The 16531-nt window shown below is 41.0% G+C and overlaps 1 protein-coding gene across 1 annotated transcript in view; it reads right to left on the minus strand.

Moving 5' to 3' along the window:
• Window positions 1-9366: 9366 nt before the first annotated feature.
• Window positions 9367-16531, minus strand: part of ppargc1b (peroxisome proliferator-activated receptor gamma, coactivator 1 beta) — a 69981-nt gene continuing 62816 nt past the window's right edge. Inside the window, exon 12 of the mRNA XM_076148964.1 lies at window positions 9367-16505. Within this exon, the coding sequence (XP_076005079.1) occupies window positions 16414-16505 (92 nt within the window). The 3' untranslated portion in view covers window positions 9367-16413. The remainder of the gene's footprint in view (window positions 16506-16531) is intronic.

Here is a 16531-nt window from a genome sequence, read left to right on the forward strand (position 1 = left end):
AACAGGCCCAGAGGACCAACCGCTCTTCAGACAGAGCCTGATGTGTGATGGTGCAACCACTACCTGCACATTTATTGCCAACACTTGATTGTTCATATCAACCACAAGACCTACAAATAACATTTCTAACCTCCTAAATATTGACATTGAAGAGAGAGAGAGAGAGAGAGAGAGAGAGAGAGAGAGAGAGAGAGACTGCAGGACAGAGGACCCAAGTGCAGAGTGAGAGATACAGGAGTTTATTGTACAAAAGGCAACAGTAACCAAGGAGGCAGGCAAAAGGCGGTGTCGGCGACAGGCGGGTCAATCCGTGGGCTGGGGCGAGAGACAAGGTTGGGGGCAAGCGTAAGTCCGAGGGCTGGCGTGAGCGAGAAGTCGGGTTCAGGCGTAGGTCCAGGCACGGTCACGCAGGCAAGACAAACACACAACGTAACATTAGCAACGATCTGACGAACGACACATGTAACACAGGGGTATATATACACACCAGACAGGGGAGGAGACAAAGAGACACAGGTGAAACACATTAGGGAAGACAGGTAATCACAAAGATGGGAAACACATGGGCAGGAAGTAAAGACACCAGGGACATGGACAAGACCGAGTTTCACAGTAAAACAGGAAGTGCACAAGACAGACCCTGACAGAGAGAGAGACAGAGAGAGAGAGAGAGAGAGAGAGAGAGAGAGAGAGAGAGAGATGTGTGTTTGTGCCTACATGACAATCTCTTTCTGTGTTGTCTCCAGCATCATGTAATTTGTCCAGTCGGTCCAGTTCTCATAAGTCTTGGATAAGTCAACGATCTTCTGGAACATTGCCCTTTTCCTGAAAAGAAGGAGTCAAGTTTTCAAAAACAGAACTAATTCCATATTTAGAGAAACTGAAATGTAAAGGCTGTGTTTTTTTCAATGTCTGGCCCTTGACCTCAGCTTTACCACAGAGCTAACCTGCTCTGACCAGATTTGAAGCGGAGCATAAATTGATGGGCTGCATGCCTCCCACTCACCTCACATTCGTATTCCCAATAACTTCCAAAGTTACCCCAAAGTAAACTGACTAAGCCACAAACGGAGCCTGGTAGGACGCTCCTCTGTCAGACAGTGTCTGGGGTTAGGGTAGACACACACAAAGACACCATAATCAGCACGGCATAGATACTGCGCAAAAGGCTCAAGGAATGTGAAGACGGACAGACGTTGAGGTTTAACCTGCTGCTAGGCAACGCCCTTGCCCCTTCGCATACAGCTTGAGCTGGGTTGCAGAGAACAGCTGTCAGTTTAATTCTGGTTAGACGGTTAAAATATCAATCAAGTCTCAGTTGATTTCCTGATTTTGTGTGGGTCCATGACTAACACTAAAACTAGGTTCGCAAACTATTTTGAGCAGATATCAGAAAAATATATTATACTTGTTTCATGTTCAAAAATGTACTGAGAAGGCATAAACTGCAAAGATGTCGGTGACTCACTTTAGTTTTGTGTTGGTGCATGGGAAAGAATTGTCTGCATGAGCTAATCCTAATGCACCATACATCAGATAGAGGAAAGGGTAGGCATGTTATTATCATTGCGTGCGTGCGTGCGTGCGTGCGTGTGCATCTTTTTATACTTTGTAGTTAATTCTCCCACTTGAGCCAAACATAACACTGTGACAAAGCTGTGATGTCAGGCAGCAGAGTGGAATAATGAAAACTGATCAGCACTGGAGCCTTATGGGGGGCAGGACATGAGCTAAATTTGTCTCTGCAGCTCCCTCCCCTTCCACACACACGCACGCACTGTAGTAATATAAAAGCATACGTAATCTGAGTGTGTCGTCACTCCTGAATTACGCAGGGTGCCTGTGATGTAACGGCACGCTGGGAGCTCAGAGGATTACCGTATACGGTTGTGATGATCAGTGGAGCTTGTAAAGCTCAGCTCTGACGCAGGGACAACCCGTGACTGCAGCAAGCAGAGGGAGGGAGAGAATGCATGAGAGCAAGTGAATCTCGTTCCTGCAGCGATTGGGGGCAGTCGTGACTGCGGAGCTGCCAGCCTACAAAGCCACAGTGGAGGGAGCAATGCGGGACTATTTATAGGACTAATGTGAAGGACTGATGCACTGCAGTCCAATCCAGGGGGAGACATTTGATTCGTTTGCTCCAGCTTTCTTGCCGTCACCAATACATTTACATCGGCAGTTTGTGATGATTTATAATTTTAGGTATTTACTATTGAGGCAATGTTGTTTTCCATGCAATGTAGGCCATGATGGTATAACCACAAATCATCTGCTAAGGTAGAGAAACTCAGAAAACAGATATACAATTGGTAGGACAATTATATTAAACTGACTACTCATTTCAGTGCTAAATTGAAGAATCAGTGCTTTAAAGAATGTATCACCATAATGCCATCCTGGACTCTGCGTCCACACTACTGTGCCATGTTCTCACAACCTTCGACGGCCATGGCTTTCTGCTGTTTCTGTTTCAATTTACTTGAACTTCATATTGCCTATTTTGCTTCAGGGTCTAAATTCTCCTTTCTCTCTTTCCCTCTGGCTCTCTGCCTCTCTTCGAAAAAAGTAAACAACAACAACAAGAATAATAAATAAACAACCTTCTTTCCTTTTCTCTATCTTGCTCACCTTCTCCCCCTCTTTCTGTGTAAAAAAACGATCTACAAAATGTCCCATAACTGTATGCGTCATGTCAAATGCTTGCTTCAATAAAAAAAATATACAACGTCAAAGGATGTATCACAGCTGAGGTACACGATCATATTAGAGGAGGTATTTGAATAGATTAGATTAGATTCTACTTCTTTGGGCAGAGTAAAGGTACAAGCCAATGAAATGCAGTTAGCATCCAACCAGAAGTGCAAACATGTACTATATTATATACAGAACTATTATATACAGAGATACACAGCTTATAATATCTCTCTAGAGGGCGAACGGAGAAATGGGCTGTGATGGGGACGACACGAAGATGTGACTCCCTTCATCGTGTTTTCTCTCTTACTTTAAATCCATGTAGGAACTGCATCATTAGAATCTCAGTGGATGCCTGGTGCAAGACATCTCAGGAGAACAGTGAAGAGACTTATCTCACAACACAACACAAACTGAATTTGCCAGCATCTGAGCACTGCTGTACTGTGGTGCATCAGGGTTGCAATCCTATCATGATATCATAAAGTAATATGAACATATTCCTGTGTTAGAAAAACGTCACCATTTTTCCCGTCATGTGTATCTATTTAATCAATACTGTTTTTGCATTTCCTTTGTAAAAAATATTCAAAAATGTTAAATCTTTAAAACAAAATCAATGTATTGAATTAGCCTCTGTGGAACGAGGTCACTGGTTGTAGTTCAGATTTTGTACTCATGTTATATCAACTAAATGCCAATGTCATCAGTGTCATCAGGGTGACCTGACCTGCTTTCTTTCTGTGTCTCGTGTTCCACACTGCTGGGCCCGTTTACATCTCAGTGTGGTTAGATGTTATGGAAAGCTTATATTTACAGTTTTTTATCCAGCGTGAAGAGAACTGCCCGAATTACACATTGGTTGCTGCATCCTGGTAATGATCATCGCTTCTATCCTCCTCTACAACTGTTACAATGATGTGTTTGATTTAACTGGAGGATAAACTTGGAAACAGCCAGAGTTCAGTTACATTAGATGATTTAGCAATTTAATTTAAGTTTTGCAGCAGTAGCAACAAATAAACTATGTCTATCATGTAAATAATAAAAGTGTTGAATGCACTACTGCTATACATGGAATTTGCATCGTAAACCTTTCAGATAGATGAAGATGATGACACAGATGAGCAATGACCCAATTTTACATGTTTGAAATAGCAATTTTGTTCTTTTATGTCTTTGTTTGAAAGTACAAACGCACTGTTTTGATCTTCATCAAAACATACTTGTTATGGTCATGTTGTCCAAGAGGTCCTTAAACGCACCAGAGTCATTTGTGCCACTTTACCATGTGCCATAAATGACCTTCAGGTGAGCTCAGCATTAGTGCAGCAGCAGTGATACAGAGTATGTGAAATGGCAGAACTATTAGGTGCCAGATCAGTGGTCCATTATCAAGTCCAGCTGTGATTGTAAGAACATTTATCACCATTGAATGCAGCAATTGACCAATCAGAATTGCGCAATTCAGGGAGCAGTATAATAAGGAAGGGATAAAGTATTGTCAGAGGGAGATTATCGTGGAATAAACCTGCTCAGGGCAACCACAACCCTGAGGGGTTGCCGAGGTGACCTGATTGCCCTCAGGACGGGACAATCACACTGAGATTCTAAGAGCCCGGCAGTGGACGTGTCTGTCCCCATACATTTTTGACATATGGATAATCTAGAAGCAGAGGTATTGCCTTTATGAAGCCAATATCCGCATGAAAACGTAACAGATGTGCAGATATTTTCATTTTCATTACATTACATTACAATCATTTGGCAGACGCTTTTATCCAAAGCGACTTACATTACATTACCACCCTTCGCAGAGGGGGGAGCAATTGAGGGTTCGGTGCCTTGCTCAGGGGCACCTCGGCAGGGACTCGAACCGGTGACCTTCCGGTTCCCAAGAGGAAGCTCTAACCACTGAGCTACTGCCTACCCCATTTTCATTTTTAAAAGCACAGTGAATTAATTAAATGTATTATACTGTTATCTGTATCTGACAAAAATAATTTCTGCAAGGGGGAGGAAGGAACAAATGAGCAAATGATCAAACACTGACTGATCCGTTGGACTTCTTTACTTGATTTCATCACAGGCGATCGTTACAATAGACTAAGTTTTGAAGGTTTATTCCTGACAGCCGTGTCTGGCTGTGCTATTCCTGTCAGAGTTAAGCTGAGGCCCTTAGGGATGACACTGCTGTGTCTAATGCTCTGCACTGCACTGCAGAGCAGCTCTGTTTACTGCAGTCACGACTGCCCCATAGAAACAACCAAATAGAGGACAGCAGGATGAGAAGAGGCTGACAGGATGATTTTTAATACGCTAATGTCTCCTGTAGTTTTGGACTGAACCTTAAAAAGGTTTAATGCAAGAACTGACATTTTATTTGAGCTTTTCAATGTAAAGTATTATATTTAATAATAAGTCAAATGAAAATGAGCTGGACAAAATAATTGTGACCCTTAACCTAATATTTTATTGCCCATTTTGGATTAATAACTGCAATCTGCAATGCTTTCTGTAGGTCTAAATGAGACTTCCACCATTCTCAGCTGGTAGTTAGTTCCACTCTCTGGGTCATTATGCTGTTGGAGGGGCCCTGGCCTGTGACTGAGACGGAGCTTTCTGTCACTGACCTTGGTCATTTTCCTATTTAAACACCCTGTGCCAGATGCAGCAAAGTGACTCCAATAACATAATTGAGCCTCCTCCATGTTTCACAGTAGGGATGATATTCTTTTATTTGAGAGCTGAATTCACTTCTGTGAACCTAGAGCTGATGTGAGTCATCAAAAAGCTCTCATTTAGGGTTATCTGTCCAATGGACTTTTTCCAGTGGAGCGTTGTTATGTTTCTTTTACAGAAGTGGGGTCTTCCTTCTTCCATGGAACCCACTTTTATTCAGAAAGAGACTGATAGTGTGACCAGACACTGCAGTACCTTGATCATGTCAAATAATGTTGACAACCGTGGTCACAGGGACATTGTGCTGCTTGGAGATGGTCTTGTAGCCTTTACCACGCAATTATTTTCTTCCTTATCTTCTCAGACAACTCTCCTCTTTTCTATCTCTTGTCCATGTTGTAGATGTAGCTTTACCATGGCACCTACGATTAAACATCATATATTCTCAAACAAACAAAACAAAGAGCTCAATGCTCAGGTTTCAATAAAACAATCACTGATGTTTTGTTGAGCGGGTTGTGTGTGTTGGTCAGTTATTCCGGAGCAAGATCAGGGATGCTATGTTTACAAGCAGCTCTAAATAGAATAGTCTTAATTGTGTTGTAGGAGTGACACAATTTTGCTGCTATTGCTATTTGCTAGGACTGTGTTTCAGCTCCTCAGTCATTTAAGAGAGCTTGGGCCTCATTTATAATACATTGCATGGCATGCTGACTATAACTGTGTATGCTGAAAACAGAGAAATTGTTTGTGCAAAGAAAAAAAAGTGAGATTTACAAAGCTGTGCATCGGTACGCAATTTCCCCTTCATCAAAAGTTTCACTTGTGCAAAAAACTCACATACGGCCCACTACACTCCCACAACTAGCCATAAATGATGAATGCCTGTGTTTCATTGTAATTCAGAATGCCGACGTCAAAGCCAAAATTCATAACTGCAGAAATGTATGTAGGAGTTTCAAACAGTTGCAAACCTTTGGATTTTTCTCAGTTACTCAGAGACTATTAGGACTAGAAAAACATATCTTATGTATCAAATTTACATCTGTTTGCTAATTACCCATACAATTTAAAGATGATAACTTATGACATATAGTTCCCAATATTTATTTTAAGCGAAGAAGTAAGCTGTTGCAACCCACGCCAACCCTGGGGACAGCTGCAAGACCATCAGGGTACGTTTGCAACATATTAAAAATACATTAAATATCACTAAGTTTGTATCAATGAGCATTGTATTCTGAATTATTTTACATTATATCAAAGTATTATTTATTTATAGAATACTATTATAGTGGAATTATTATAGTAGAATTATTATTTAGTAGGCCTACATAATTCTCCTGTTAAAGGTTCTTTATCTTATTTCTTATCTTACTACTTAGGGACTTAACCCAAGTCAGCTCCCCTTTTTTAAGTCCATGAGTCCATCTTGGTCCTCTGTCTCTAAGGGTTTTAACTGAGACAATCTATAAGTTATCCATTAAAAACAAAGTCCTGACAGTCCTTTTGGTTCCTTTTGGCAAAGTGAGTTTTCGTGTGCCTGTTGGCAATGTCCAAGTGGAGTGCTACAGTTATAGTTACTTCTACTACATTAGGTACTTCTGGAAGTTTCTCGTTTCTCCACAGATGATATCTGGAGCTCAGCCAGAGTGACCATTAGGTTCTTGGTCACCTGTCTTACTAAGGCCCTTCCCTCATGATTGCTGGCCAGCTCAAGGAACAGTCTCAGTTGTGCGAAACGTCTGCCATTTAAGAATGATTAATTAATTAATGCTAAATATTTTAGCATATACTATGACATTATAAAATGTGAAAAAACGGAAGGGGTCTGAATACATTCTGTACCAATATGGAAAATACAGGCTAATCACTACCAGTTCACCTTTAGAAATCCTTGCCCCTGCACCTAGTTATGCTTCTATAGGCCTAGACTACTGGGGGACTTCCCAGGATGCACGGAGCTCCTCTCTCCTCCTCCCATGATGCACTGAACTCTTTTCTCCTCCTCCTCCCCCCTCTATCTGCATATCCACGTCCATTATGACTGCATTTCACTATCTTTACTTCTTCCCCAGAGTTTTCTGTGTTCTCTCGTCTCACAGGTTCTTGTGGAAGCCTGTCCTGCAGAGATGAAGACCCTGTCCTGCTATTAGTATTAATATCAGTCGTCACATTTACACTTACTATCTTTGTTGATGCTATGCCTCTCTGTGTGTCTCTCTCTCCTTTCTCTCTAAAGCCAACCAGTCAAGGCAGATGGCTGCCCCTTTCTTGCCTGAGCTTTCTTCCCATTAAAGGGGAGTTTTTCCTTGCCGCTGTTGCCAAGTGCTTGCTCATGGGGGAATGTTGAAGTGCTTGCTCATGGGGGAATGTTGGGCTTCTTTGAATGCTCTGTATGTTAAGTGCCTCGAGATAATGGTTGTTGTGATTTGGCACAATATAAATAAAGTTGAATTTGATTGAAAATTGAAATATGATCCAGTGTCCTTCCATGCTCCAGATGACCTGCCAGGTCAGTGACCTCTCTCACACACTCTCCCATCTTTTCCAGCTGCCCTGCTTGAGCATGGCTACAGCCTTGACATGTCATATTTCCTATCCTTCCCTGTGGTTCTATCTCAGCACCATGCAACACTGCTCCTTTGGATTAGCCTTGTTCCAGCTGGACCTGATGCAACCTGTTCCAACATCAATGTCTGCCTGGTGTTACATTGTACTCTTCAATCACAGATGTTACTGGCAGATGCAGCTTGCTGCCTGTGCTGTACAGGCCAATGGAGCAGAAGCTTGTTGGGACACCCAGTCATCTCCTCAGATAGGTCATCTTCCTCTCCAGCCCCTCAACAGTGGAGGCCGGTCCCTCATAAACGAGCAGTGGCCAGAGCAGTCTCAGAAGCACCCAATGCTGGTATCCCCAAACCTCACATTTGCAAGCTTCTCGTCTCCAGAGATGTCATCCAGGTTTCAGCCTGAATGAGCATCTCCTTCACACTCTGCTCATCGTTGAGGTCCGCCCTGTACCACTTCCCCAAGCACTTCACTGGTTCTTCTAGAGCCCTTGGTATCATATCCTCTCCAAGCTTAAAGCAAAACTGATCCTGGACACCCCGCCCCACCCCCCTCCTCAGTACCAGGCTTCTGAATTCTGCAGGTTTGAACTCCATCTGTGCCCATCCGGTGAGTTCAACCAAGTCCTACAATGTCCATTTCCCTTTAGGTACTGATTTTGCTGGGATGGTGAGGTCGTTCATGAATGCCCTGATGGAGCTTATTGGATGCCGTTTGCCACTACTGCACCCGGATGTAAGTTACATTACATTACATTACGATCATTTGGCAGACGCTTTTATCCAAAGCGACTTACATTACATTACCACCCTTCGCAGAGGGGGGAGCAATTGAGGGTTCGGTGCCTTGCTCAGGGGCACCTCGGCAGTGGCTCAAACCGTCGACCCTCCGGCTCCCAAGCGGAAGCACTACCCACTGAGCCACTGCCTCACACAAGTTCTCTGACGACTTGACAAGAAGGTTAATCATTTCAGTGAAACTTCTGTAAGCAGGGCATGTGATTGACAGAGCAGTCATGCTTCCCATTTCCACCCATAGGACAACTAAACTTTTTTAGCTCGAGCTCTGACTAGAAAAGCCATTGTTTCAACACATGTATAAAATGTCAGCAGTCCGAAAAAATGCACACTTCTTGAAATGTCAGTGTGTTACTTACTACTAAAAACACTCACAAATTTGCTGTTCATTAGGATTTTATTTTTTGGAGGCAAATCATTGAATATATGTAATTTATACAGTATATGAGGAGCACATCTCTACAGTTTCATAATGTAAACAATCTCTGAAGAGAAATGTATTCAGTTTAAAAGGAAGCCATAGCCTTCTGTTTTAAACTATTTACATGAATTAAAATATAATTTATAACATCAGATACTTCCGCTTCTATGAAACTAGATTTTAACAATTCAAAAATACTGAAATGCCTTTGTCTCCACATTCTCAAGACATATGAAATCACACAAAACAGAGAAAAAAAACATTTAAAGACATCCAAACTAAGTGGTGTATAAATAAAAAAGAAAGAAACGCAAAATAAAACCAACATATGTAAAAATATAAAATCTCACTAAAAGTATTTTTTTTCTTTTTTACCAAAAACTAAGTTAAAAAAAGAAAAAATCATTTATGTGAATTTAGTCATTAGATCTAAACAGACAGTAAAATCAAAACAGTGATGAAAGCAAAAAAACAATGTATGCCCTTTATGTCAATATGTTCTTCCATCAAAACGACTCACCCAGATCAAGCAGATTTTGACAGTTTGCAGTCCCTACTAAGTGCCTATTTGACATCACTGTTGCCATCATGTTTCAGAGATTTTTTAACAACAGTTTTGGGTGAAACAAATGGTTCAGCATTGTGTGGTGTGGACAGCCATGAATGGGTCATACACCCAAAGGAGAATCTCAGGCCAGAATCAGGCCACTATTGCAAACACTCCTGTCCTGTTGGGGACAATCTGATGGTGTAGATTTACAAACTAGAGAGACAATAAGCGACGTAGAAACAAAAATGTTCTTAGTGGGTGTTTGCATTGGAAACATGACATCTATAAAACAGAATCTGATGCAGCTCTTCAAAAGCCATCATCAAATACATTTTCTATTGTAGATTTTTTTGGTCAACTTGCCATCAAGTTTTCTGGTTTTCTTGCCATTTTTCTGAAGTGAAGAGTGGAAAGAAAGGTATTGCATTTTGACGGGGGTTATTCCCTTTGGAAGGATTTTTTTTTTAATTTGTTGCCCTTTGACCCAGGACCTAGACCAAGCGGACAGCGGTATTATTATGTTGAACGTGTTCTCAAAACACTGAGGAGAATGATCAACATCAAAGTTTTCTATAAGAAAGTATATAATCATCTAAGTATCTACACAAACACACAAATATATATTCATATATATATATATATGTATATACCTTTTTTATAATATGGCTATTGAAAAAAGTTTTAATTACGTCAGTAATTATTTAGTAATATTCCACATTGGACTGGAAAGGAGTTTAAATGGTAATCGTAAAAGCTAGTTGAAGCTTTGTTTCCCCCCCCTTTTGATTTTTAAGGCTTGCCATGATGAGAATGGGGTCGAATGGGGTCAACCTCACTGGCTCAGCAGTATTCACTGTAGAAATCAAATCTGCACAATCTCTCAAATTTCCTGAAAAATCCTCCAACATCAGCAGGAATTCCAATCACATGTAGAAACCAGCTGTGTCTATGTTCCTCCACCACAAAGAGTACAACGGCAAGAACAGGAAATCTCCTACATACTCTCTCTCTCTCACATACTTAAAAAACTAATAAACCACAAACATCATAAATAACATTTAGGTAAATAAAAAAGTAAATGTAAAAATGACAGGGTAGATAATTGGAATTTGTCAAATCTTCACACCCAACCTTCATTTTCGATTTCACTTTTTCAATATCAACCCATTTCCTGTTTCTGCTCATGTATCCACAGTTTGACGCGGGGAATATAGCTGTTACTTTTTCTACACAGAGCACAGAATTTGAACCTCAGACAAGGGTTCCTTCACATCTTATTGTCCGTGCATCCTGCACTATAGCTCTGCCAATTCCTGCACCATTCCTGCAACTTTTAACTGCTGAAAACTGAGCAAATGATTGATTTCATCCAAATGATTCCTCTGGAGGATGAAGAAAAGTTGCTGCAGTATCTCAGCAAGGACTGAAAAGTGAGAATTTCTACAGTGCCAGCGCCATATGCATCAACCATTCTGAAAAAAATTTAACGGGGTCAAACCAGCGACACTTTCTTTTTTCTTCTTCTTTTTCTCCCTCCTTAATTCCAATATTAAGAGTCATACATGTTCACTGTATATAGTATTGTTACCATAGTTATTAGCTGATAAGTATTGTAATAATGCAACTCAGTCACATTTTAACAAACCTGTGCACCTTCAACATCACTACTTGGACAGTAAGTATGTGAGTATATTAGTATTAATGTTTGTACTCTTATGTGAATATGTTGCAACTGACATTCTTCCTGTAGTTTGTTTTCTGTTTTACAGCAGTCTACATACAGTAGCCTATTTAATCTGCAGTTTAGAGATTGCCCGTGTTGTCGTTCAACCACCAAACACACTGTACATTATTACCTCAGTTTTTCCAAAAGGCTGTCTTGTAGGTAAGATTATTATGTATTGCATCGCAATTGCTTGAGAAAACAAAATCATCAAAAAATATCATTTCATAAACAGCAACGAAATAGAACCTTCTAGAGTGATAGTCTAAAGGGATATTTGTATTTTTTCCATTTAAACAGTGTTGGACTTTGTGTGAAGACAATTTAACATTAAAACTTCCCTTCATTTCTTCCCTGTACTAAACGAACACAAACCCATTGGAACACAACTGACCCAAACATCGCCTGTCTGATTAGCAATCAACCATAACCCACCACCATTAAAAAGACACACAACACATTTTATGTTTACAACGAGGCATAGTGCTATATACACATTATATATATTCATATATTATAATATATTGTTTCTTTTTTTATGTAAACCAGCACATTCTCTCACTTTTTAGTAGTATACATACTAAGCACAAATACTCATTCAGTTTGCAATTATGTTTTGTTACTTTTTTGCATATACAGATGACACCTTGTTTCTCAATCAGTATGTATAGCACTAAATCACTGTTTGTTTTGGAAATCAGTCAATCAGCTTGGAGACGATGCTCTTTACTGCTGTTTTGTTTCTTTTAAAACACTGAATAAGGCGCCTTTGTACTTAGTGTGCGTTCCTAATAAAGTCAAAGGAGAATTGAGTGATGTAAACATTCAATTTTTTTGTGTGTTATCAAGGAGTTGATTAGGTAGAGAACAGATGAGGAAAATGACAAGGAAGTGGGATTATTTGTTAAAAAGGGGAAGTTAATCAGAGATTGGGGAAGACCTGGAAACAAGACCTTGAACCCACAGAGACAAAGATAGAGATAGAAGAGTCGGGCTGCCATTTATTAAATGTCTGCAGAAGAAGAGAATCGGGAAACAGAGGAATGGCAAGTCCCTGAAGAAATGTTTCATGAGGGATGGGGAGAAGAAGGCCTATCTTCACCTCCAACACACTCAAGACCAATCAGCCACCCAGTCAACCCTTCAACCTTTCCCGTACCCTCCTCACCTGCCTACTGTGCGGCAGCAGAGGTCCGACTCGGAACACGAGACGAGGACAAAACACTCGGAATACACAATGACGCAGTCGACACAAACGGTACACACTAAAAAAACATTTGCGATGAGGCAAGCAAAGGAAAGAGGGGGGGGGCCCAACATCGAGGGAAGAGACGAAATAAAAGGTGGTGCAGGGATGGATGGATGTGAGGTAGAGATGCTCAGCTGAAACAGTATCTCCTGTACAAGAAATTGGATTCTGGGCCAATTCCTCTTTTCTTTACGTTCAAACCCATCCCTCACTTCGTCCGACTGTAGTGTTTTACTGTGGTTTGGTGCCACCGTATTGGCAGGCTCTCGGAAGTTCTCTCTCTCCCTTTGCAGGGCTGGTGCTACTGGCTGTACCAAGAATGTAAATGAGGCACCACCCAGGATGCACTTGAGTCCTGAATCGTCCTGCATCGAGGTAACTGGATGACTGAGCCAGTCTTTTGCCAACTTCAAAGCACCAAAACGCCCCACAATCTTGGAGCAAGCGTAAACTGGGTAAACACAAGGATTACATTCAGATTTCAGTGTACATTCCTTTTCAACCCAAAAGAATCATCCACTGCTAGACAAGATGATGTCCAATGAGGGAGGAAAAAAAGTTTAAAAATCCAGAGAAATTTGTTCCCAACTGGTATGGATTTCTGATTTGATTTGTCTCTGGCTCTGGGATGATCTGTGATGCGACTCTTCGGATGTGAGCTAACAACAGTGAATTTGAGGGGGTTTAACTTGAGAAATTTCCCTATACTAGAGAAATTTCCCTATTTTACACCTGCTTACTTCAGTCAGAATGTAAACGGTTAATGTTCCATTGGGTGTGGCATTCGCAACGTGTTCATAGGTCGCAAGCCTTTACTGGACACATGTTCAATAGGACCCTATCATAGAAAGTGAAGACCCCTCAAGACTTGGGAAAATTGTCAAATGCCAAAGTCAACCATTGAAGGGGTTTGTTCAAAAAAAAAAATTATTCACTGACCCTGGTTGCTTATCTAATTTCTGCAACAGAGGAGAGATGAAACTGTGAGCACAGAACTTGGGATCTCCTAATTAAAAAAAAGGGATCCAATGAGTGAATGAACCATCAGTGTGGCCTGGTTTGAAGTACAGCTAATGCTCTCTATGGTTTGGCATCAGAGAGCAAAGCTTCAGCTAGATGTTTGGCAGTTCACAAATTCACGAAGAATTTTTAAAGCTTGTGCCATCTTGGATAATATTAGTAATGAATAAAGTAAAATAGAATGCTTGGCAATATCCAGTTGTTATTCAGACCAGTTGATATTGAACTGTTCGAGCTGCTTTATCTTTAGTTATCTCTAAACTTAAGGCCACTGTATATTCCAAGAAAAATAAGATGAGCTCTAAAGAACTTGCATTGCATCGCACAAGCATAAGTGCCTGGCCAATCGTAGCGCTCGAACGGCAGGTCTTTGGCAGAACTGCAGTGGAACCATAATAACCCGGCTGTGATAGGTCAAATATTACATGGCTGATTGCATCACCAGGGAGGCGATGTTACACCAGCCACATTTGGATTTGGACCAAGTAGTAGAACTTTCAGGGCAAAAAGACATCGTACAAAGCTCAAGGTGCAGTGATTCAGACTCATTCAGTGTTTTTCGTGCAGGTCCACCAAAGAGAACTTAGGCTGTATCCCAATGTGCTAACATGCGAAACAGGTGCCAGATGTTCCTGGACGCTCACCTGACACTAGTCTCACAGTGAACCTGCTCACCACCAAACTCTGACGTATAAAAATCCTGTCAATGCATTTGGAGAATCATTAACCCTTCGTTGCAATGCAAAGTGAGACGGCATAACGATGTCAGATTGGAGTGCTCGCTATTGCTGTTTTTTTTTGGTGCCAGCGTTAAGGTTTATTTATTTGTGTGATGACAACATGGAACAATGAATGAATGTTAACTGTTTGTCTGGAATATTGTGACCATATACTGTAATTAGGTTTTATCTGGTCAAGACCAATTTAGGGCTACAGGGCCTTAAAGTTTTGCCTCTCTAGCTAACCGATCTCTTAACTATCCGTTTCTCTTATTTAAATAAGAGAAAAATAACCCCCCAAGAACATAAAGAAATCACTGATTAACTTCACGTTTGGTGTTTTTCCACTATAATACTGAGATTACGATAAGGCACAAGGCATGACTAACATTTAAATGTCCAACTGGCTTATATACAATTTAAAGTGAAATAGAATGAGTCAATGTAAAAAGAAAGGTGTATATAAAGTTAAATGGTGGTACAGACAGGCGTGGGATAAGGAGCTGTTGCTCTCCTACTCGCTGCAGCGCCCTTTGTGATAAGCCCTTGCCTGTCTTGCGGCTCACTTGGATAAAGTCTCAAGTCTGCCCAATGTGCCTCCTCAGCTTATTCCAGTGTGGAGTCAGCACAGTGGGATACAGGCTTTACTTCTGACACCTCCTCTTGGTCATCATTGGTCCAAATTACACAATTGCCGATTGAACTCCGCCCACTGGCCCCTCACGGGTGATATATACAGTAAGTCATGTGATATTTGATACAGAAGACAGTTCTTAATGACAATATACTCACTATGGTGAGTATACTGAGGCCTAAATGAGGCCGAAAACATCTTATGCCTTGTATGACGTCTTTTTGCCTTTTTAGTTCAACGTTGTATGAAGCATACACTAATCCCTTGAAACAGTATTACAGTACATATTGTTGTCATCAGCTCAAAGGGCCAATGATCAGAGATGTGTGTGACTCAGTCTAGTTGATTTTGAGGGTAGCTTAGCAAGTGCAACAGTCCAGAGTGCTTTGCCCGTAATTCTTTTAGTTTGAATAGTTTGGAATAAAAATATTGAGACGACATTTTTCCCAAATCTGAGTTAGTTCGGTCTTATCATAGCATATAAAAGAACACACACAGCATGTATCAGCCAGTAGCAGGAGCCAGAGTCAGCGTGGCAGAGAGAGATTAGAGTCACATGGGGAAGTGGGGGATGGAGACGGTTCTCTCCATACAGTGCATAGATCAAATCAAGGAAGCACTACAATTACAAAAAGAAAAAAAAAAAACTTGATTTTTTTTTCTTCTTCATTTTAGATTTGTAAACTTTATCTGTCATCAGATGATTACATTAAATGTTTTTTGTTATATAATTTGTCCATAACACACAGTAAAATTTTATAACATCCACAATTATTTGCTCAAACAAAGCAGGGTTGTTTTTTCCTCATTATATAACCACACTTCATGGCGAACAAAGCTCAAGAGATTCACCAAGCGCGACTGGACAGAGGGAGGGCGTTTTCTTTTTTACGAAACAAACAGAACAAAGAACACACACGCAGATACACACACCACAATGACCGACGCAACGCAGGGATAGCAAGGTTATTTGCTACAGAGGTCTCTCATGCCCGTTCTCACGGTGCAGGGTGATAATGTCACCAACACAGACAAGGAAGCAGCTTTGTTGTTATCGTTGTTCTGCAGAGAACTGTGTCATTTATCATTGATCGTCACTGTACCATTGCTGTTAGATGTCCAGTGTCCTCCATTGTCTCTGAGCTCCTTCAGAACCCCAGCAGAAACCTTGTTTTTAAGCAATATCCTCCAGTGAGAGAAACTTAAAAAACAACAAGGTCCTTATCATCCAATGGTAAAAATGTAAACATTTGCAAGGTTGCCTTGTATGGAGGTACTGAGAGGCCTAAGGGCGGAGCCATGTTGTCAGAGGACTTTCGCTGCATGTTTCAAGTCACGGGCGCTCTGATGTCAGCGATGCAGGGACTTCTGGGCCTCCTTCAGCAGAGTGTCAAAGTCCAAAGCGTCGTACTTGCTTTTGACAGGGCCTGGACCTGCCTCATCTAAAAGCAGAGAGACCAGGGAATGA

Source organism: Genypterus blacodes, unplaced genomic scaffold (assembly GCF_046128005.1).
Source record: "Genypterus blacodes isolate CSIRO-AG114 ecotype Tasmania unplaced genomic scaffold, CSIRO-AGI_Gbla_v1 ptg000044l_1, whole genome shotgun sequence".
In the NCBI taxonomy this organism is placed as follows: Eukaryota; Metazoa; Chordata; class Actinopteri; order Ophidiiformes; family Ophidiidae; genus Genypterus; species Genypterus blacodes.